At 38.8% G+C, this 21,555-nt stretch overlaps 2 protein-coding genes across 2 annotated transcripts; both read left to right on the top strand.

Moving 5' to 3' along the window:
• Positions 1–1,154: 1,154 nt before the first annotated feature.
• Positions 1,155–11,509, top strand: LOC121957211 (glycylpeptide N-tetradecanoyltransferase 1). The gene is made up of 12 exons (XM_042505742.2): positions 1,155–1,314; positions 4,042–4,147; positions 4,957–5,101; positions 5,216–5,334; positions 5,900–5,991; positions 6,156–6,272; positions 7,166–7,336; positions 7,439–7,547; positions 7,640–7,810; positions 7,928–8,092; positions 8,180–8,317; positions 9,907–11,509. The coding sequence occupies exons 1-12, from the start codon at positions 1,211–1,213 to the stop codon at positions 9,925–9,927; spliced, it is 1,458 nt and encodes a 485-aa protein (XP_042361676.1). The 5' UTR covers positions 1,155–1,210; the 3' UTR covers positions 9,928–11,509.
• A 1,847-nt stretch (positions 11,510–13,356) lies between these two features.
• On the top strand, positions 13,357–21,412 carry retsat.2 (retinol saturase, tandem duplicate 2). The gene is made up of 11 exons (XM_088091062.1): positions 13,357–13,568; positions 14,712–14,894; positions 15,247–15,488; positions 16,876–17,077; positions 17,166–17,363; positions 17,452–17,571; positions 17,904–18,042; positions 19,054–19,163; positions 19,258–19,427; positions 20,120–20,279; positions 20,372–21,412. Exons 1-11 carry the CDS (start codon positions 13,409–13,411, stop codon positions 20,518–20,520), a joined length of 1,833 nt encoding a protein of 610 aa, XP_087947188.1. The 5' UTR covers positions 13,357–13,408; the 3' UTR covers positions 20,521–21,412.
• Positions 21,413–21,555: the final 143 nt, after the last annotated feature.

Below are 21,555 nucleotides of genomic sequence, written 5' to 3'. Positions count from 1 at the left end.
ACAAGTGGCTAAAGGTGTTAAATAAATGTAGTGGAGTGAAAAATGCAATGTTGGCCTCTGAAATGTAATGGCGTAAAAGTATAAAGCAGCAGAACAGAGAAATACTAAAGTAAAGTACATGTACCACAGAATTGTATATAAGTAATCTACAGTACTTGAATAGTTTAATTTATTAGTTTAGTTTATTTATACACAATTAAAAACTGCATAAAATCCAGTTGAATAAAAGAAACAACAACAACAAAAATGTGTTGAAAGCTCCTTGTTGGAGAATGGAAATTGGTGGATCTTCCTCCATCCAGTCTATGGCTTACCCAGTTAAATGTTGTGGCAGCCTATGAAGAGCTGACATACAGGATGGTAAATCAGCTAGACCTGTAACATACTAAATGGGTAAAATATATTGATCTTATCACAAGACCATAATTGTTTCCTTTAGGAGTAGAGCGACTCATTGTGAGCTGGTGATGTGGCCATGCACTGCAGTTTAGTGTTGGCATTTAAAAGTAGCAGACAACTAAGCTCATCAGTGCAGTGTAAGTGTGTATTGTTACTGTTACTGATTTTTTTGTGTGTGTTTTTTAACATATGTTTTGTTTATTATCTGTCCTTTTTTGTCCTTTGTTGATTTATGTGGTCTGCTCATTATTGCTTGATTTTTGCTGTTGTGTTCCTTTTTGGTTTCATGAATATGTTTATCTATATGCTATTTTCTGTCAGTTACGCTGGTCTGTAAACATAAAAACAATAAAAATTTTGGTCATTAAAAAAAGTGTCTGGAGAGGCCAAGAAGCCAGAGGCTTAGACCAACAGACCCCCCTCAATTTGAAAACAACAATCAATAACAATAGTGAACAAAAACGAAAAAACAAAACCCCTAAATTAAGATTTTATAGTAAAACACAACAAAAGATAAATGACAACAAAGGCAGAAAAAGTAACCAGTAAGTCAACATCAATTAAACAAAACAAAACAGGAATGCAATACAAAGTGTAAAGGAAAAAAAGGAGTAAATGTACTTTGTTTCATTCCACGACTGGAAATGAAAGACTGGAGCTTCATGACCAGGAGCATGTGTTTATTATAAGGTCTTATAATAAACAGCCACTGGGAGCCAGCAGTGAAGACATCACCGCTCTGAGCCAATAGCATCAGGGGAGGTTTAAAGCCGTCGAGGGCACGCGGTGGCTCCTCACTTCCTGGTTGAAGATGGCGGATGAGAATGAGACAGCACCGATGCCGGAGAAAGAAGATGTAGAGGACCACGGACACTGCAGCGACTGTGAAAATGAAGAGCACCACTCCGACGATGGGTAAGAAGGCAGACTAAGAGGCAAAGCGGTGTAAAAGATGTCAAGTCGCTGCACACTTTGTTAAAGCGAGAGCTAAGTAAAGCCTCGGCGAGCTGTCGGAATAGACAGCCATCGGTGGAGGTTGTCCCGTCCACTTGCCTTCACCTGATTGGTTAGAAGCACAGTTTAGCTGCCAGTACTTTGATGTGATTGGCCGAGAGTGCACTCTGTCCCTTATGTGGGCGGGCTTTATCAGCGCCTTCCTTGATAGCAAGGCGTAGTATGGGGGTAGAAAACCTAAAGTACGCCTGGGAGCCAGTTATATCACAAAACAAAACATTTACTGTCACTTGAACAAATTAGAGGACAGTCCAATATTTTTATTAACTTGGCAGCGTGATGTATTATTCACATATGTATAAATATATCTTGCTGGCTGCCTGTAACTGATGCAATTCATGGCAACCTCAGTTGACATTTAGCAAGTTAGCTTGCATGCTAACATAGCTGTCAAACCGCTATTGTCTGTAAGTGGATCTCGGTGCAGACAGGAGCCAAATCAAAAGTGAAACAAGCAAAATCTGCATGTTTAAACACATGCATCTTGATAATACGATGTGTCCGGGTTGGCTGTTTAGCCGGGGAGTCATCAAGGCTTTAAATCTCCTGTTTAATCTTAGAAATATGAAAGGTACTAGATCAGTCGAGCTCTTAAAATAGGCTTTGATGGATATCCTACTTTGCACCGCATTGACTTCTGTTAATGTTTACCAAGCGGTGGCACACATGGTAGGCTTGCAAATATTAAGGCGTGTCCTGCTCAAGGTAAATACTGCTTTTAGGAGCAAACGGGGAGAGAAAATGCTGTTAAAATGCAGTGATTCCCCTGCCTATTTATGTGGCTTGTGACCTTTTAAAGAAATCATCACAAGTTATGGCCTTTTTGTGGTGGTGGTCATGAGCAATTTGACCACAGGGTGAAAATTCCTTCTCAGATTGTTTTAATTGAAGGAGTTTAGCTGATTAAAGCAGCCAGTGTTTCACAATAAAAGAATGAAAACAATTTTCTGTAACAGTAATGTATGTTTTTTAAACCACCCACCGCTGCAGCAAGCGTTAAGTGATGATCCTATTTATTAATGGAAGGGAAGCAAATGTGAGCTTCACTGTTGCTCTGTCCACTGAGGACACATGCACAGCACACACAGAAACAAAGAACGCTTCTGTCTGATAGCTGTTAAAAAAGAAGCCTGTGGAACATACTATTGTATGTTTTGTTGTTGCCCATTGTCCCACTCACTCACTGACCTCTTGTACATACATATGGACACACGCGCAGATACTATACACTCTTCTTCCAGAGGTCATGTGATTCACCATCTGTGCTGGTGTTACAAATACAGGCCGGTGCTGGCCTCTCTCCTCTCTCAGACACTAATGAGATTATCCTCTGTAAGTATGCGGTCTTTCTTAGGGCAGAAGATGGGATAGCTGGGTGGGGGTGTGCGGCTACTCAGGTTTGAAGTGATCAGAAAATGGGGGGTTGTTACACGAAGGCTGGAGGGGGCTGCAGGGACCGGCAGTGATTGATACTGACATGTATCCACTTGAATCACCTGCATCAGCTGTTGCTGATGCAGGTGATGGAGAGGGACGCAGTCTATATGTTTTATAGTGTTCTACCTGATATATGTCCTGCCAGTTTCTTGAGGCTTCATTTGGGGTTTTCTTCTTGCTTACAGACCACTGTAGTTGTTTTAGGCAAGGCAGTTTAACTTATAAAGCGCATTTCATTCACAGAGGTAGGTTCAAGGTGCAGAGGTACAGAGAGATTAAAAACAAAAAACATAAAAGACCAATCCAGAGTCAAAACAGTATAATTAAAAATGAGAAAGATATATAGAACAGTAAGTGAATAAGTTAAAAAATGATTTAAAAAAGGCTTTAAATTGTATAATGATAAAAGGACCTTGGGTTTTGAAAACATTGTTAAAAGTGCTTGTTTAACTAACAGTGACTTTGTTTCACCACTGAAATATGATGTTTGAAATACGTAGCAGTAGGTCTAGCTTGATATACTCATATAAAACTATATTCTAGTTTTAGGATATTGTGACATAATAAGTGTTGTCTTTTCGGGGTCTTAAAGGCTGCATTACAGTAAAGTGATGTAATTTTATTAACACGACGAGACTGTTCTTGCTGTTTGATTATTTTGCCTTAATCCATTTAGTCATAATATCCACATCACTGATGACTATTTACCAAAAATCTCATTGTGAAAATATTTTGTCAAATACCAATAGTCAACCCTACAATAGAGTAATAAGACCTATATAGAGGTATTTTGTCAAAATGTTGATTTTGACAAAATGTTGAATTTACTTTTCTGCAGTAGCAGTGAGAATAACTGTATTTAGAGCTGAAATAATAAGTTAAAGCAACCCTACGGGCATGGTTGGGTGGCTAACTGTTGACTTACCTGGGTGGTTTTGAAAGTCTGTATTCACAATTTTCCAAAAAAGTGTCTTCCTCTAATATGATACGTTTTTAATTAATTCAGTTAAAATGAATATTCAGATTGATAGGATGGGTATAATACAAAAGTATGTGTAATGCAGCTTTAATCGTGCCATTGTGTTGTAAGCATTCCCAGGTAGAGATTTAAGATAATACATCTGGACCAGGGCGTGGCTTTCCTCTGGGATAGTGGACTAATACAGATGCCTTATGTTTCTGTCCTCTCAGTGACCGGGGTCTGGGTGACGACACTGGTGCCAAGAAGAAGAAAAAGAAGCAGAAAAAGAAGAAGAAATCTGGTGCTACAGAAGCAGCTCAGGACCCCCTTGCCAAGGCATGAAATTGTCCTTTAATATTATGAAGTGACACATTTTAGATTGAATTATCAGATCACCTGAGATTCAAAAGGAAAATAAGCAAAAAAAAAAGTATAGTTCAAGCGCGATTTTCCAAAGTTTGGAGTTACAGTTCTGCCACAAGGTGGTGCTTTTAGATGTTTAAACCATCCAGTTCACTGTGATTGACTGTGGTGTGTAGAAAATTGTACAGTTCCTTCTTCTCAAAGGCAATGGGTTTTTTGAATGGGTTTTGGTTTTTTTTTTTTACAAGCCTGAGATAAGGTCTGTGGTAAACACTAGCTTAAGAGACTGTCACATTTTGCTCTTCGACATAAAAAAAGGCAGTAAAAAAAAAAAAGCGGTTTTTAACAAGTGGCCAAATGAGACTAAAGAACTTTATCAAGCTGAACCGTACCAAACACGGCTTAACAACCTCATTGTGGTGTCAACCTTAAGTTGTTAGACCATAGTGTAGTCCTTTTAGAGCCTAACATGAGCTTTTTACTTCTTGCGATTGCAATAAGGCTTCAAAAATCCTGAGAGTGATGTTCGTTACTGAGGATAATCTTGCTGAGCAAAACGTGCAGGTAACAGAAACATTTGTTTGCTACAGAGCTTATTTTCTGCGATGATCCAAAATTCAATGGAAAAATCCCATTGGCTTTTTGAAGATGGAACCAGGGCAATGCTGACTTTTGGTTGGCCAACAAAAAAATGTCATCCTGTATAGATGAAAATATATATATATATTTTGTTAGACTGTCTGTTTTAATGCTATTAATTTCTGTCTGGATTTTCTAAACAGGTAAATTCGTTGCCAGCTGATAAGCTCCAGGAGATCCAAAAGGCCATCGAACTGTTCTCTGTAGGCCAAGGCCCTGCCAAAACCATGGAGGAGGCAACTCGGAGGAGTTACCAGTTCTGGGACACACAGCCTGTGCCCAAGCTAGGTATGACATCTGTGAGAGCTGCCGGGCTGCTCAAAGACTTGAAACCCTCAGTGAATGTCATCTACTGTGGGTTTTTCTGTGCCTCATGTTAGAGACTGTTTTGTTTTTCCACAGGGGAGACCGTGACATCACATGGCTCTATTGAACCTGACAAAGACAACATTCGTGAGGAGCCCTACAGCCTCCCGCAGGGCTTCAGCTGGGACACCCTCGATTTGGGGAATCCTGGCGTGGTAAGAGAGTGTATAAACACACACACACACACACACTCAGAGCAGGGATGCACGTGAGAAATTCATCTTTCAGAAACAATTTCCTGAGCTCTCAGTGCTCGGATTTTGTTAGAAAATTGACTGATTTTTATTCGTCCTAAAGTGCATTTGTTTTGTCAGAGTGCAGCTTAACTCTAATGCTCTAATGATCTACAAACTTGCTTGACAGTTACAACACGTTTTAAAGTAAACAACAGTGTCACTCATGTACAAAAAAAACAAATTCATTGTACTGAATCTCAGGTGTTGACAAGATTCCTAATATTAAGAGGTTAAGATACCAGATTCTTCTATCATATTTTTCATTTATAATGTGGAATATTATGTTTGCATGCACAGTATGTGTATGATTTATAACGTACATTGTCAGAAATGGTAAATTCCTAGAATTTATGCAGAACAGTTGGTGTCGGCAGGGCCCACAGGCATTAAGACTATGGGAAACAATATTTGTACTTACAGCTTGTTTATTATATAGTAAATATTTGTTTTTGTTGTTTCATTTTGTCGTTTTGTGTAAAATCAGCTCAAGGAGCTTTACACCCTTCTCAACGAGAATTATGTTGAAGATGACGACAACATGTTCCGATTTGACTACTCCCCCGAGTTTCTGCTCTGGTATTTCTTTTTAAAACTTATATTCTTCCAATTTACAACTGGCAATGATGTTACACTTAAATGCTAAATATTATATGATATATCTTAACAGATACTTTAAATGTTTTTTAAAAGTATTAATACAGGTGACGGGAATACAGTAATCTGACTTTTCTCTGTCTCAGGGCCCTGCGACCCCCTGGCTGGTTGCCCCAGTGGCATTGTGGGGTGAGAGTGAACTCCAACCAGAAGCTGGTGGGCTTCATCAGTGCCATTCCTGCTTCCATCTTTATCTACGACATGTAAGTGAACACAACAGTGCAGAGTAAAAACAGAATGTATTGAATCAATAACTTCACATGTTGCATGAAATCTACTGCTCTGTTTAACTATTTAATTCGCTTCCAAATTACATAAACTCTGTAGCCATTTGTACAAAGAGATCCAGCAACAGGGCTGCAAGAAATTCCCATCATTATGCCGGCTTTCCTTTTTTTTAATGATTATTTTATTATTTTCCATAGTATCATCGTAAACCCTGTCAACCAAATTATACAAAACAACACAGCACAATACAACACTGTCCAGTAGAGTCCAGCCCATCCTATGCATAACTGCTTTAGGAGACTTTAGTCCTATCATCAGTCTGTCAGTGATCACAGTTCAGTGTCTTAGAGGGTTATGTTTCAGAGAACAGCCTTTCATTAGCGTATTATAACTTTCGACATGAACATGATCCAGAAAAGGCTTCCACAAACCTCTGCACTCCTGGACATTTCCTTGGAGTACAGACGCCTTTGCTTTTTTATACAAAACCGAAAAAACCCTGATATACTGGCGTCACATTTGACATACGCGTTGGCAGTGTTTTCTGCATAACATGGTAATAACAATCATTTACTGTCCCTCTTACATGGTGGTTGATCTTGTCCAGACAGACCTGGACCTTATTGTCTTCCCAATTTACAGACATTTTTAGTTGCTCCTCTTTGAGTTAGCTGCTAACTGCTGTTAACTGCTTTTTAAATCTCCCGGTGGTGAATCACACACATAACAAGTCCACCGCCAGCTTAAAAGCGACAATAAAGTGATCGTACCTTTTTATAAAGAATGGCAAGGTGTAATAACAATGTGAAATATCAGCCTTGAACAGACAGTAATGCTCACGTTATGAATTACTTTCCTTGATGTTTAGAGAAAAGAAAATGGTTGAGATCAATTTCCTCTGCGTCCACAAGAAGCTTCGCTCCAAACGAGTTGCCCCGGTTCTGATCAGAGAAATCACCAGACGAGTCAACCTTCAGGGTATCTTTCAGGCCGTTTACACTGCTGGAGTGGTACTGCCCAAACCTGTGGCCACATGCAGGTGCGTCTGAGAGAAAAGCTCTCCTCACACTGTATGCACACACCTTTCTCTCTTCTCCGTTTTTTTCCACAGAGTACTTACAAATCCAATTTCTTTGCACAGGTACTGGCATCGCTCTTTGAACCCACGCAAACTAATCGAGGTAAAGTTCTCCCACCTGAGCAGGAACATGACTATGCAGCGCACCATGAAGTTGTACCGTCTGCCTGAGGTTAGTGAGAACACCCAGATTTGACAAACACAAATATATTACATCGTCCGGCCACGTGTTTATTCTTCTCTGTCCTGTCATCTCTTCTTCAGGCTCCTAAGACTTCGGGTCTGCGGCCGATGACCAAGAAGGATGTGCCAGTGGTACATCGCCTCCTCCGTGAGTACCTGAGCCAGTTTCACCTGGTACCTGCCATGAACCAGGAAGAGGTAGAGCACTGGCTGCTGCCCCGGGAGAATATTATCGACACTTACCTGGTGGAGGTAAAAATGATATTTAGACATTTTTAATTTATTTTTTAACCACAGCCATCTTTAAATAACCACCCCTCTAGTGTGTTTTACACTGAGATATAAAAATGTATGTTGTTCTCTTGACAGAATGATGGCAAGGTAACAGATTTCCTGAGTTTCTACACACTGCCCTCTACCATTATGAACCACCCGGTGCACCGCAGTCTAAAAGCAGCGTACTCCTTCTACAACGTGCACACCACCACCCCCCTGCTCGACCTGATGTCCGATGCCCTCATCTTGGCCAAATCGGTGCGTTCCTCTTCAGTCTGTGTGTGTTCTCCAAAATGTTGACTCTCAGGGAACTGAGTTTTTTTTTTTTCTCATCTCTTTATTTAGAAAGGGTTTGACGTCTTCAATGCACTGGATCTAATGGAAAACAAGACTTTCTTGGAGAAACTTAAGTTCGGCATCGGTGATGGAAATCTACAGTATTATCTGTACAATTGGAAATGTCCCAGCATGGGCTCAGAAAAGGTAAATTTTCTAAAACAACTTCAGTATCATAACCTCAAATACGTGCAGGTCGTAAGTGTGTAAACGCATTGAATTTAGTTTCCTCAAATGAAGTCCTTACAAGGTAGTAAAGTCTTCATTTTAATTTATAACAGTCTCAAATGTTTTCTCTCTCCTGTTGTAGGTGTTTATGCGACAGTGTAGTATCAGGTTGTTGGGAGATGTTAAATACACCACCGTGTGATTGTTTCGACAGTGCATTGTGTGTGCAGGAGGCTGTTTAAAAGGCTTTTAGCTGAGTTTCAGGCAGGTCTATCAAACCTATAACAAGTTACAAAGTTCAGTGTATCATTGTGGGCAAGTTTCCAACTTACCAAAAACTTACAAGTCCAGTGTTTTTTTTGTATGTTTTTTTTTTTTTTTTTTACCGTAGAATGGGTGGTTTCTATCTACATAGGGGGCGGGTCCTTTTTTTAATGGACATCACCATGTTGCGCCAGCATGTTTCTACAGTAGCCCAAAATGGACAAACCAAACACTGGCCCTACATAGGGTCATTTGCATTTTCGTTTCTGCAACCATAGTAAGCAGCCCACCTGCAATGAGCAGCATCTGAGTTACACTGATTCGTGGATAATTCGCCTCCCCGTAAAAACCTCCTGAACAATAAACACTGAAGGGCTTCTAACCGGGAGAAGTTTCGCCACTAGACACCACCAAATCCCCCTAAAGCTTACAAACTGTTCATTAAAATGAACATGAATCAATTAATCACATTTCACTGGTTAATCCATCTATCCATTTTCTCCTATTAAATTAATTCTATTTAGAGCTGCAAGGATTAGTCAATCAATTATTGATTGCCAATAAATGTATGCTGTAATGATGTTGCATGTAAGTAATGAAGCCAAAAGTTTGCTGGTGTAATGCATATTGAATGTGATGCTTTTCTTTGTCATACATATTAGTAAACTGATGAGCTCTGGATTTTTGGACTTTTGGTAGGATAAAACATGCTATATGAAGGCATCACCATAAGCTCAGGGAAGTTGCACAGGGCAGTTTAATTAATCAAAAAAATAATGGAAATATTAATCAATAATGAAAATAATTGCTTGTTCCACAATAGAAGACACAAAGGAAAACTTCATTCACAAAATAACATTTGAAAATCAGTTAGTCATACCACATGATCTTGAATTTGTGAAGAAAACATATTGATTTATTGATTAATGAGGGATTGCCAACAGATAAAGTATATCAGAACATCAGTTTTCAAACTCTCCCACAACCTGTGCAGTATAATCCAAGTCTCATTTATATCCAGTCATATGCTCAGTACTTCCCAAACACATGCATTTTCACTAAAATATCTGAGTATTGAAGCCTGACTTTGAAGTTTATTTTGCGAGAAAATGTTTCCTCACAAATTTAAGGTAACACTGCATGACTGACTAATATGCAAAGGGTAATTTTGTGGGCAAAGTATTCCTTTCAATTCACGTTCTTTGTGGTATCAAAAAGATCTTGCATATACCTTGTCATTTAAAGTTTCCCAAAAAATATGTTTGTAACTGCTTGGCTAATCGTTTCACATTTTTTCCTCTCAGGTTGGGTTGGTACTGCAGTGACGTCCCGTGATGCCATAATCAAGTGTCACCAACAGGCGAGGAGATGGCACCATCGCACTGACCACCTGACAGATGGACTGATGACCTCCTGCTTCAGGAAAGGAAAACCCACCGCCCATTTTTACTTTTTGACCTTTTGAACTTTGACCTGCACTACCGCTGCCAGGCAGGGAGGCAGGGAGAGCGTTCCTGCTCGTCCTCCTCCCTCAATCACATGGACCTTAAGCCATTGTTACCATCCCCGAAACAACTGTATTTCATCTAAGAGCTGTCTTGATTGTACCAAACACACATACACACAAGAACAGTTTGCACAGATTACTGTATATCAAACACTCACTGTTGGCATACCTTCAAAACGTAAAATACATGTAAATAATATCAAACATTACTGCGGATTATGCCCTAACACATCCAGACTAGAACCTACTGTTTTGTTTTATTCCTAAATGTTGGAAGCGCTTTTTGCAATTAAAATAAATCTGTCATCCTTGAGTTTTAGAGATTAAAAAAAAAAAATCAAAATGATCAAAAAATATTTTAAGGAGGAAAAGGCTCAAAAAGGTGAGGTAATAAATACCAAAAGTGGACACCAGATAAGGGCTTCTGTTAAGATTTCTCTTGTCATGCTTGACCCTGTGTCTGATTTTATTTTTCTCTTTAAACCCTCTAATCTGCCAGTCATTATGGAGAAAATGTTTATGCCTTCTGGGGTTTTCTCACCTGTATTAACTGCTCATGAAGCTCTTCCCCAGCTTACTGCACTAACAGAAGAAGCCCTGAAACACAGACTGATATCAGTGGACCAGCTCTGTTGGAGGGTGGACAAAAATCAGACCCGACTGCCCCACGGAGGTTGAAGGCATTTCGGTGGGGTTTACTCAACACATTTTTGCAGGCTTCAGATGTGTAATGACACCTGTTGTTCCAGTTTCAATGTCCATCCTTTTTGGCTCTCAGGCTTTGACGTGTTCCCGAAAATACTGCAAAAGCTTAGCTGTAAATCAAAAGTGTTTTAAGGTGATAAGCTTTAAATGCAGACTTTGCTTGAGGGAATCACACAGTAAGTATTAAATATAGATTTACATGATAAAACACATTACACCTACAACAAAAAAAGCGATACTGCAACATCTTTAAATGCACAGCATGTAGCTGTTTAGGGAAACAATCATGATTTTGTTACAACACTGAGATGCTTTTAGAAACTATATTAAGAAAGTAAAACAAAAGCATTCACCTACACAACATGAAGTGCAGACACTGCTCTCAATACAGCATTTGAAGCTGGACACAGATCATGCAGGTGACTTCGGTCTGAAGTCTGTGAGGATTCAGAGTGGATGTTGGAACTGGGCCTGTGAACAGCAGTCTGGGCATCCAGGACATTGTGCAGAGTGGGTGGGGATGATCACTGGGGAATTGCCCCACTTAAAGTGTTTCTTATGCATAATGTTGTTTCTATTTGCAAAAAGATCTAAAAGAATAATTGGTCTCATGGTGTTATGATGCAGGAAAAGAATGTGAAGATGCAGGTGATTTTTTTTTGGCAAAAAAAAATAAAATAAAATCTAGAAGTTGCTGTGAGGTTTTTTGAAAGTTTTTTTTTCAAAGTTCATGTTAAATAAAAATATCCACAATATCAGATTGAACACTTGCTAAGTTGCTGTAAACTGCTGTCAAAAAAAGTCTTACCTTAAGGTCCACTTGCTTGCTATTTTAAACCGGATCTCATGGTTTCCCTCAGTGGAAGGTGTTTCTTCTGAGGAGAGCTATAGAAAAAGCAAGTGAGTGGATGTTGTGTTAAACTTTTAGGGGTCCAAAAAGCGATGCTTACTGCTGGAGCCATATTCTCCTCTTCATGCAAATTGGCTGGTGGGGTGCAAATCCCCTCCCACTACTCAGGCATAGAAAAATTATGGATGTCAATGACCTCAGAGTAAGCACTGTAACAGTCACTTTTTCGTTGTTATCTCAAAAACAGCATGCCTTAAATTCAAAATGTTTTCACAGTTTTAGTCTCATTTCATCTGCATCTTTGCTCCAGGGTCTTTTATGTTAAAAATGTCAAATTTTGCAATTTTTTTCACAATTTTCTATGAATCCTACTTTACAAAACTCGTCAGAAACTGTTGGGTCAATTTTCCCAAAGCTTTGCCAGTATTACCCACAAAGATTGCTGTTCTACAGTTATCAAGAAAAATGCGATATGTCTATCCAATTTAAAATCATGCATGTTAAACTCGTGTCTTTAAGTTCCATTTAACATAAATGCACATAAATCAAAAGTGTCTTAAAGGTCCAGTGTGTACGATGGGGTGATAAGTTGACAGAAATTGAGTATAAGTATGTTTTCTTTAGTGTATGATCACCTGAAAAGAAGAACTGCGGTTATTTTGTTACGTTAGAATGACTCGTTTATCTACAAAGGCAGCGGGTCTTCTTCTGCAGAGTCCACCATGTTTCTACAGTAGCCCAGAACGTACAAACCAAGCAGTCCTTTTTTGTGTCAGCCTGCATATTTCATTTGGTTGCAGTCTGCAAAGTTGCTGTTGAATGCAGCTAAATCCAACACACAAATTTTACCAGAATTGTTGACAATACACATAAGCATTTTTATGTGTGATTGTTTTTTGTTTGTTCTTGTGAATTGTATCCCCCAAAAGCTTGGGGGGTGGGGGGTTGTAGTTTGACACAGTCAATCTAATGCCAGCATCAAGAATTATAGCAAGCAGAAATAATGAAAAGCACAAGTATGTAAAAACATAAATGTAAAAGTAGAAATACAGTACTAGTAACCACCCAGTACAATATGTATATATTTAAATATTTTTAAAGAAGTATTTATAATATGCTCAGTATGTAAGTGTGTAAAAATAGAAATGTAAAGAAATACAGTAATAGACAATCCATCCCAGTGTTCCTGGTGCTATCAGCCCCAACCGATTCCTGAGCAGGTACGCAAGGCCAGCGTTTCATCGGTGTAAACCTTTAAAATAATAATAATAATAATAATAATTTAAATAATGCAGCTGTAGACATATTAATTTATAATACATGCTGGAAACAAATAAATCAAATTTAATTTATAAATTTTATTTTTAATTTAAATTTATTTAAACCTGTATTTTTAAAAGGCATAAGAGGATGAACATTATTTTAATATATAATTGTAATGACAGTTTTTGTTGTTTATGTTCATTTACATTCTTCATAAATGACACCGAGGTCAAGCAGACTCTTTGTTTCATATTATGAAACAGTAATGCTTTGATTTCCGTCTCATTGTTTTTTCCTTAAACGAGGTTTCACTGTCACACTAAAGTTAACTTTGATTGGTCGAAATTACCTGACGTGACCTTAAAGAACCGCTCTCATTGGTCATTATGACCTCATTGGCCAGTGTTGGAGCTTGTATTTACACGGTTGTAACGCGGAAATGAGCTCACACTCAGCGGTGTGTTAGCAAACCTCTGGCACCATGTTGCTCAGTGTCGTGATAATCTCTGTCGCTTTGGTCATTTTTATAGTGAAATATGTCTTCGGCAGCTCGGGGCCAAACCCCTTTGAGACGGACACTCGTGAGCCGTTGAAAAAGATGGTTCACGACATGAAAGAGAAAAATAAAGTTCTCAAGCAAGGTGAGTAAAATGACCAAGGTCGTTATTTATTGTTTTTTTATTTTTTTAAGTTGTAAATGGAAAAATACTGATTCAGATTCTTGGATATAATAATATGCTTAGTTATTTCAACCTGATGTGAATTTCTCCATGTGAAGCCGATACTCTGTGAAGAAATATAAGAATATATCTGTGCAACATGCTCACGTGGGACCAAAGACACACCTACGATTTCAACGACAGATTTTCCTTGGCAGATGCAGTAGGCTTTCACAGCGTTGGCTCGGATTTCTTTGAGATGTAGTTAACTACTGAATGCAAAAAACATGTTATTTTTAATTGGTAACGTAATCAATTGGATTACAAAAAATGTCATCTAAATACTTATGAATTTACTTTAATGTCAAACAATGAAAATATTTCACCTTCTACTTTAAAAACATAAATATCTGCTTCTTAAATCTTCCATCTCGACTCAGCTCCTTTCTTTTTTCTCCAATCAAGTCCTCAAAGACCACTGTCTAAAAAAAAACGTGTCAACATGCGTCTCATGAGTTAGTAGAGCATTGGTTATCATTAAAAAAAAGTTTCAGAATTTTTAAATTGCCATATTTTTAAGACACCACAAGAGACAAAATGCAATGCAATGCAAATATAATCTAATGAAACATTTATTCAAATGTTATCTAGGCTGTTTATGACTGCTTAATCGTACAGTAATATTGTTATTAAATCCTGATTTCATGAAATCAGTTAAAGCCTAACCCTGGATAGTATTGGATTTATTGAAGTTAAGTGCCAATTTAAAGAACAGTGTTCAAAACTTCCCTCAGAGGATGTACTTCAAAGTCAACAGCTATCTTGAAAGAAAAAGAAATTATTTGGTTTCAGCTTCTGTTCTGAATATTGTTGTGAATTAAATATATTTGAGTCTCTGTCTGTTCTAAACATTCTCATGGGCATCCAGTTTGCGAAGACATAAAACAGAAAAAAACTTAATTTTCACACTTGCGAAGCTATGATACTAATGTGGCCTTATGACTGAGAGTAATGTTGGCTATGACTATACAGTAAACATTATCTCCTTCCCAGATTTATTGTTGTTGTGCCATATATGTGCAGCAGCCATGCTGTTGTTTGAATGTTTCCTTGCCTTTTTTCCAGGATTCGTGGCCAGTAAAGTACCTGAAAACCTGGATGCCATCGTCATCGGCAGTGGGATTGGTGGCCTTGGGCTTGCGGTGCTGCTAGCCAAAGTCGGAAAGAAAGTCCTGGTTCTGGAGCAACATGACCGAGCTGGAGGATGCTGCCACACGTTCACTGAGAAGGGCTTTGAGTTTGACGTTGGTGAGTAGAGTGACTTTCATAAAAATGCCACACACATTTGTGAAGGTTTACCAGAAGTGCTTATACCCAATGCTAGAATTTGGACATGTAAAAGTTGGGCATATATATATGGATTTTGGTGTGGGGATCATTTTCTTATTCAAATATTTAAGGAAAGGAGCACCCAGTAGCTCACGTGTAGCGCGTGCACCCCATGTACAAAAGGCCGCAGTGGCCACAGGTTCAATTCTGACCTCGGCTCTTTGATGCATGTCATCCCCTCTCTCTCCCCCTTTCACGCTTAAAACTATCCCCTCAGATAAAGGCAAAAAAGCCCCAAAAAGCAGGTGTTTTCTGTCTCCCTCTCTCTCAGGAATCCACTACATCGGTGACCTGCTGGACCACAAGCCGTTCCGCTGCATGCTGGACCAAATAACTAACGGACAGCTGCAGTGGGAGCCTCTGGAGAATCCGTTTGACCAAGTAGTTCTGGGACCTCCAGAAAACCGCCGTCGGTATCCCATCTACAGCGGCAGAACCCGCTTCCCTGAGGAACTAAAGAAGTGCTTCCCTGGAGAGGAAAAGGCCATCGATGAGTACATGAGGTTGGTCAAGGTAGGATCTGTTCGCATTACAAACTGTGATCAGGTGGTTTTAAAGTATCAGGACAAAATATTGATGAACTGCAAATTCAAAGCAGATATTTTGTTAGTGATAATTTAGCCATTTAGTTTCTTCTCTGCCTATTTATATGTGCCTTTTCCCCCAGTGAACCGTGTGTTCATAAACTGTACTTTAGCACAAAGACCCTTCTTTATCCAGATTTCTGTTGTTTTCATCACTGATATTATTCCAGGACTCAAGGGTTTGTAAATCAAAGGTCAGAGTAATTGGTGTTATCCATGTTCTTCCCGTGTTAGCGTGACTTTTCACCAGGTTTTCTGGCTTGCTTTTACAGTGCAAAGAGGTGATTAGGTATAGGTCACGTGTGATAGCTGGCGACTTCTCAAGCCCCCTGCGATGCTGACTAGGATAAGCATTTGCAGATAACGGATGGTTGTTAGCTGAGCTATTATATAACATTAAAGGCTGAGTTACAACAGCACTGTGCTTTGACACACTGATAAAGGAAATGTCACTTTCTCTATCTTGATAGTCAGTTTAGTGCATCTACATGTTTTTTTCCCCCTATTTATTATTATAACAAGCAAAAAAACAAAGAACCACAAAAAGGCAGAAAACAGAACAAAAGATAAACTGGATTCATAATAACAAAGTTGCATTATGATACGTTAACATTCACATTTCTGTTTCTTGGGGTTATGAAATTATTTCCGATAAGTATGTGCCATTTTTGTCAAATATTTTGTCAGTAGTTTGAATTCTATATTAATTTAATCTGTCTGTTTTTTTTCTTGCGAAGGTGCTAGGTGACCGATATTGGGTTTTTCAGAGCTGATACAGAATAATAATAGTTAATGAGACCGACAACCGATATTTGGAACTGATATACGCATTTACAATAAAAATGAAAAATCTTTTTGTCAATATTTAGAATTTGGAATATAACAAACTCCAACCCAAAACTTTATTTAAATGCTTTTAGCAAATGTTCAATCAAAACTCAAGCTTTCAACATCATATACAGCAAGTTCCCAGCAAATTTAAAAAAAAAAAAAAAAAAAGTCAAGTGAAAATTTAAATGAATAAATGAAAATAGCTCGCTGAGGTTTTTTACAAAGAAAAAGTTCCTCCCATGCTGAAACTTTCTTTGCACTTTTTAATTCATTAATTTTATCGGCGATCACTAAAATAAAATGCTGATACAGATAATCTGCAAAATGCCAAGTATCTGCCCCAATAATCGGCCCCATACTGTAAAGCACTTTGATGCACATTATATATATATATATATATATATTTATATATTTATGAAAGGTACAAATGAATTATATTAATAATTATAGACATCATCTGTGTGTCTTGTGTGTTCCATCTTCAGAAAGTCGGGCGGGGTATTTGGCTCCTCGCTCTGCTAAAGACCTGTCCTGTCTTCGTGGCTAAGTTCCTTATCTACACTGGCCTGGCCAAACGTTTGTCCTTTTTCTTCGAAATGGCACCTCGCAGCCTGACCGAAGTGGTTAACGAACTGACAGAGAACAAGGACCTCAGGGCTGTTTTCACCTACATCTTCGGCACCTACGGTAGGCCAAGCTGCACTTCTGTTGATGTAATCAGTTTATTTTTTCAGTGTCCTGCTCATTGTTTTTTGTTTCCCTCTCTGATCTGCAGGTAACATGCCAAAAGACGCCAGCTTTTCGATGCACAGCTTGCTTGTCACTCACTACCTGAACGGTGCCTGGTACCCGAAAGGCGGAGCCACTGAAATTGCCTACCACATGATCCCCATCATTGAGAAGGCTGGTGGTGCTGTTCTAGTGCGAGCCCCAGTCAACCGCATCCTGTTCAATGACGCCAAGGAAGCTTACGGTTGGTGAAATTTTTCTTAGTGTTTCTATACTCAAATAAACGCAGTGAATCTCCCCTCAGTGCATCATGTTTGTTTTTATGGTTTCAGGTGTGAGTGTCATGAAAGGCCAAGAGGAAGTACATATCCGCGCCCCTATGGTCATCTCTAATGCCGGCATCTTTAACACCTACCAGAAGCTGCTGCCCAAAGAGCTCCAGGCCATGCCAGGTAGGGAATAAATGCTGCAAAAGAGGACTATTTCCAATAGTATGTATTTATCAGTAAGTAATCAGTTAATTTTTTAGTTTTGATAATGCCCATGCGACAACACAAGCATCAAAGATATTTAACTTGCAGTGACATGAATCAGAGAAAAGCAGCAAATCGTCACATTTAAAAGGCTGTAATGAGAGATTGTTTAGTAGTTTTTTCAGTACTTCAGTATTCTTTTCATTGATTCAGGGCATTGACTCATGCTTTTAAATTAAGGTTTCATATTACTTGACTCTGTGAGCTGGTGGTTAAGTTGTACTGAATGATGTGACACTTGTATCATGCAGCTATCCAGAAACAGCTGAGTATGATGAAGAACGGTGACGGAGGACTGAGTGTTTTTGTGGGTCTGAATGGAACCAAGGAGGAGCTGGGCCTGAAAGCAGACAACTACTGGATCTTTTCCGAGAACAATTTTGATGAACTGTATGTTGTCTTGCATCTCGTTTCTGTTTCTTGTCATTAGGGATTTAAACATTTAAAAGTTAATTAATTAACTTGCAGAGAATATTTTTTGACAGGTTGCACATGGTGGTCTATAGGTAGATTTTTCTACTCCTCATTTAACTGCACTGCTAGCTAGCTAACAATTTGGCAGTTACCGTTGGTAACGCTGTCCTGACCCCCAGCTTGCCACAGTGCAAAAGTGGCTCAATCCCAGCCCCCCCTTTGTATCATTGACTATGTTATCACTGTTAGCTCCTTTAGCACTGTTAGCAGTGTCAGCATGTCTAGTAGTGCTAACGTAATTAACAATATGAAGGGGTTTTAAGGCTTAAAATGAAGCCACTTACTCTCTGGGGCTATTGTGGGGGAAGAATGGAGGGTGAGCACCATGTTTCCAAAATGGATAGTGCTCTAATTTGCAGTGCAAAAGCCCACTGAGGTGATGAGGCACCGAACTAAAAGAAAAGGCCTCTTGTAATTTCACATCATTTTGCGTTTTTTAACTTATGCCTCCGCAACAGCGATTCTTGGGGCTGGAAGGCATTATGTTTTCAGGTTGTCCGTCTGTCCGTCCCATTCTTGTGAATGCGATACCTCAAGAAGGCTGTGTGAGAATTTCTTCAAATCTGGCACAAACGTCCAGATGGACTCAGAAATGAACTGATTAGATTTTAGTTGTCACAAGTTTATGGTCGAGCTCACTGTGACCTCATCCCCTCTCATTCTCATGAGCACAATATCTCAAGGGCATCCTCTGAAAAATTATTCAAATTTGGCACAAACATCCACTTGGACTCAATGATGAACCGATTAGATTTGATGGTCAAAGATCACTGTGACCTCACAAAAGAAGTTTTTGGCCAAACTCAAAAATTCATACACTGTACCTGCAAATCTCAAAATGCCTCATATGGCAAGTGTACACTGATTAAATGAAAAAGAAATTAAACTTAGACTTAAAACTATGGGCTAACCTGCTTCATTTAACAGGGTGGAGGAGTACATGAATGGAAAAAGGGAAGAGTCTGCTAAGAAGGTGCCTCTCCTGTTTGTTGCATCTCCGTCAGCTAAAGATCCAACCTGGGAGGAAAGATCACCAGGTGATGAGATGCAGCATGTCAGTGTGGAGAGTGTAGTAGGTCTGTTTTTTTGTTTGTGCACCTTAAAATTCTCTTAATTTTTCCCTCATATTAGGGAAGTCCACTGTGAGTCTGGTCAGTTTTGCCAACTACAAGTGGTTTGAGGAGTGGAAGGACGGCAAAGTGACAAACAGAGGGCCTGACTACAAAGAGCTGAAACAGACATTCATTGACTCAATTCTGGAGGTGGTTATGGACGTCTTCCCCAAGATTACCAGAGACAAGGTAATGTTTCTGAATCTGTCTGTCTTCTTTTTGTTATTGACAGATCCTAGAGTCCAAACCCAACCAGTCAGCATCCCTAGCAGCCAGGTTGTAGCGCTCAAATGTGGAACAAATTGTCAGAAGAGCTAAAACTTGAGACAATGCTGACCACTTTCAGATCCAAGCTAAAGACCTACCCATTTTCCATCAAATACATTTGTTTGGTATATTGTTTTTATTCTGTATGCTTTTGATTATTTGTTTGTTATTATTTTTTAGTGGTGTACACTTTGGGTTAATTTTGGGTATAAGAAACTATATGAATAAATTTGCTTTCTACAACAAAATGCAACATTTCAGATGTGGTCCCTCACTGGGAGGTTGAAATCAGTGCTGCAGAAACTCTGGCTGCTGATGTTAGGGCTAATGTTTTAATGTTGATGTGTTTTCCTCATTAAATAACTGTTTTATGGTATTAGATTAGTCTTATTTATTTCATTGACTGTTTAGAGGTCGAGGTCATTTATAAAAGAGTCACAGAGTCACAGAGTCATCATTATATTAATTTTAAAATCATTTTTGTCTGATTTTCTTTCCATTTTTTAATTTTTTTTTTTTTTTTTTTTTTACATTTTTGCTGATCCTGAAAAAAAGAGGTTTAATGTCAGTTCTTTACATGCCTGTTTTTTTTGTTTGTTTTTTTTTTGGTGTAGATCGAGTATGTTGATGCTGGAACCCCCATTACAAACACATACTATATCGGAGCCCCCAAAGGTGAAATCTACGGAGCAGATCATGGCGTCGCCCGATTCAGCCCTGAACTCAACGCAACAGTGAGACCTGAGACTCCTCTGAAGAACCTCTATCTGACAGGTTAGTCTGTCAGTCTGAATCGATTTTTAATTCCTGACAGGACTTGACAGTATCATATTAATTCAGTACATTTTGCATATTTTGTGTTGCAGGACAGGATGTGTTTGTGTGTGGCTTTGCTGGCGCTCTCGCTGGAGCTCTCACTTGTGGCTCGGTCATTCTCAACCGAAACCTCCATCTGGATGCCATAAACTTGGCAAAGAAAACTAAACTCACGAATGACAAATTGAAAGGAGAGTAACTGCCTGAACGTAAGGTAACTCAGTAACCCTGTGCAAATGTCGGTGTTGGGAAGTTGGTTGGTTGGTCCAACGGTTGGTTTCATTTGGAAATGTAATAGGTTAAAGAGTATGAGTTAAAGATGTAATGCAACTATTTAAATTACTTCAGCAAAGTAATGTAACTCACTTCATTGAATCACTTTTTCTAAGGGATGTTTCAAACTGGTCAATAAAGCTGAAAAATGTGTGTAAATAGGCTATGCCCAAAGATGCCATTCTTGCATGACGATAAGATGCAAAGCAACAGAATGAATGTTGTTATATTCCACAGAAAAACTTCACCCGAAAGAATATTCAGATGTAACCCCTTAGTAATCACCAACATTGTGATTAGTAGCAGGAATTGAATTACAGATTTTTTTTCTCAGTAACTGTAACTGATCACAGTTACATTTATTTTGTAATTTAATTACAAAATTTACATGTAACAAGTCACTACCCAGCACTGGTGACTGTTAAATACTGTACTTGATTAGAACTTAAGTTTCCATCACACTCTCTCAAAACCCGTTTGTAAGGAGGCTCAAAGAACAGAGACCCAGACTTCATTTAACACATTTTTTTTTACTAAAATGAAGAGAGTTGACTTTTCGCCCCAACTTATACCACTTAAAAAATGCATCCTAGCTTTAATTAATTTCTGAATACCTGGATTTTGTATCAACAGTCAATCTGCACTTATCAAAGCTAACATTACCTCAACTGTAGATTCAAATGTCTTTTTAAACCTTAAAATTGTGTGCAGCTTGTTGTGTGCCATTTTACTCTTGACTCTGTGCCTGAGGTGCGTTTGGTTTGTAACAGATTTACAAATGTCCCTCCCTTTCAATATTAAAGGGTACAAACAATGAATTAGTTGCGTTTTGGTCTTTGGTGTTTTTACTATGCCTGTGTGTTGACCATAGCCATGAGTGGAGGCATTATGTTTTTGAGTTGTCCATCCGTTTGTCCCATTCTTGTGAATGTGATATCTGAAAAACGCTTAGACAAAATTT

This window comes from Plectropomus leopardus, chromosome 18 (genome assembly GCF_026936395.1).
Source record: "Plectropomus leopardus strain MGB_pleo_1.0 chromosome 18, ASM2693639v1, whole genome shotgun sequence".
NCBI classification, from domain to species: domain Eukaryota; kingdom Metazoa; phylum Chordata; class Actinopteri; order Perciformes; family Serranidae; genus Plectropomus; species Plectropomus leopardus.
Note: the sequence above shows the minus strand (reverse complement) of the source record. Positions and strands in the feature narration are given on the sequence as shown.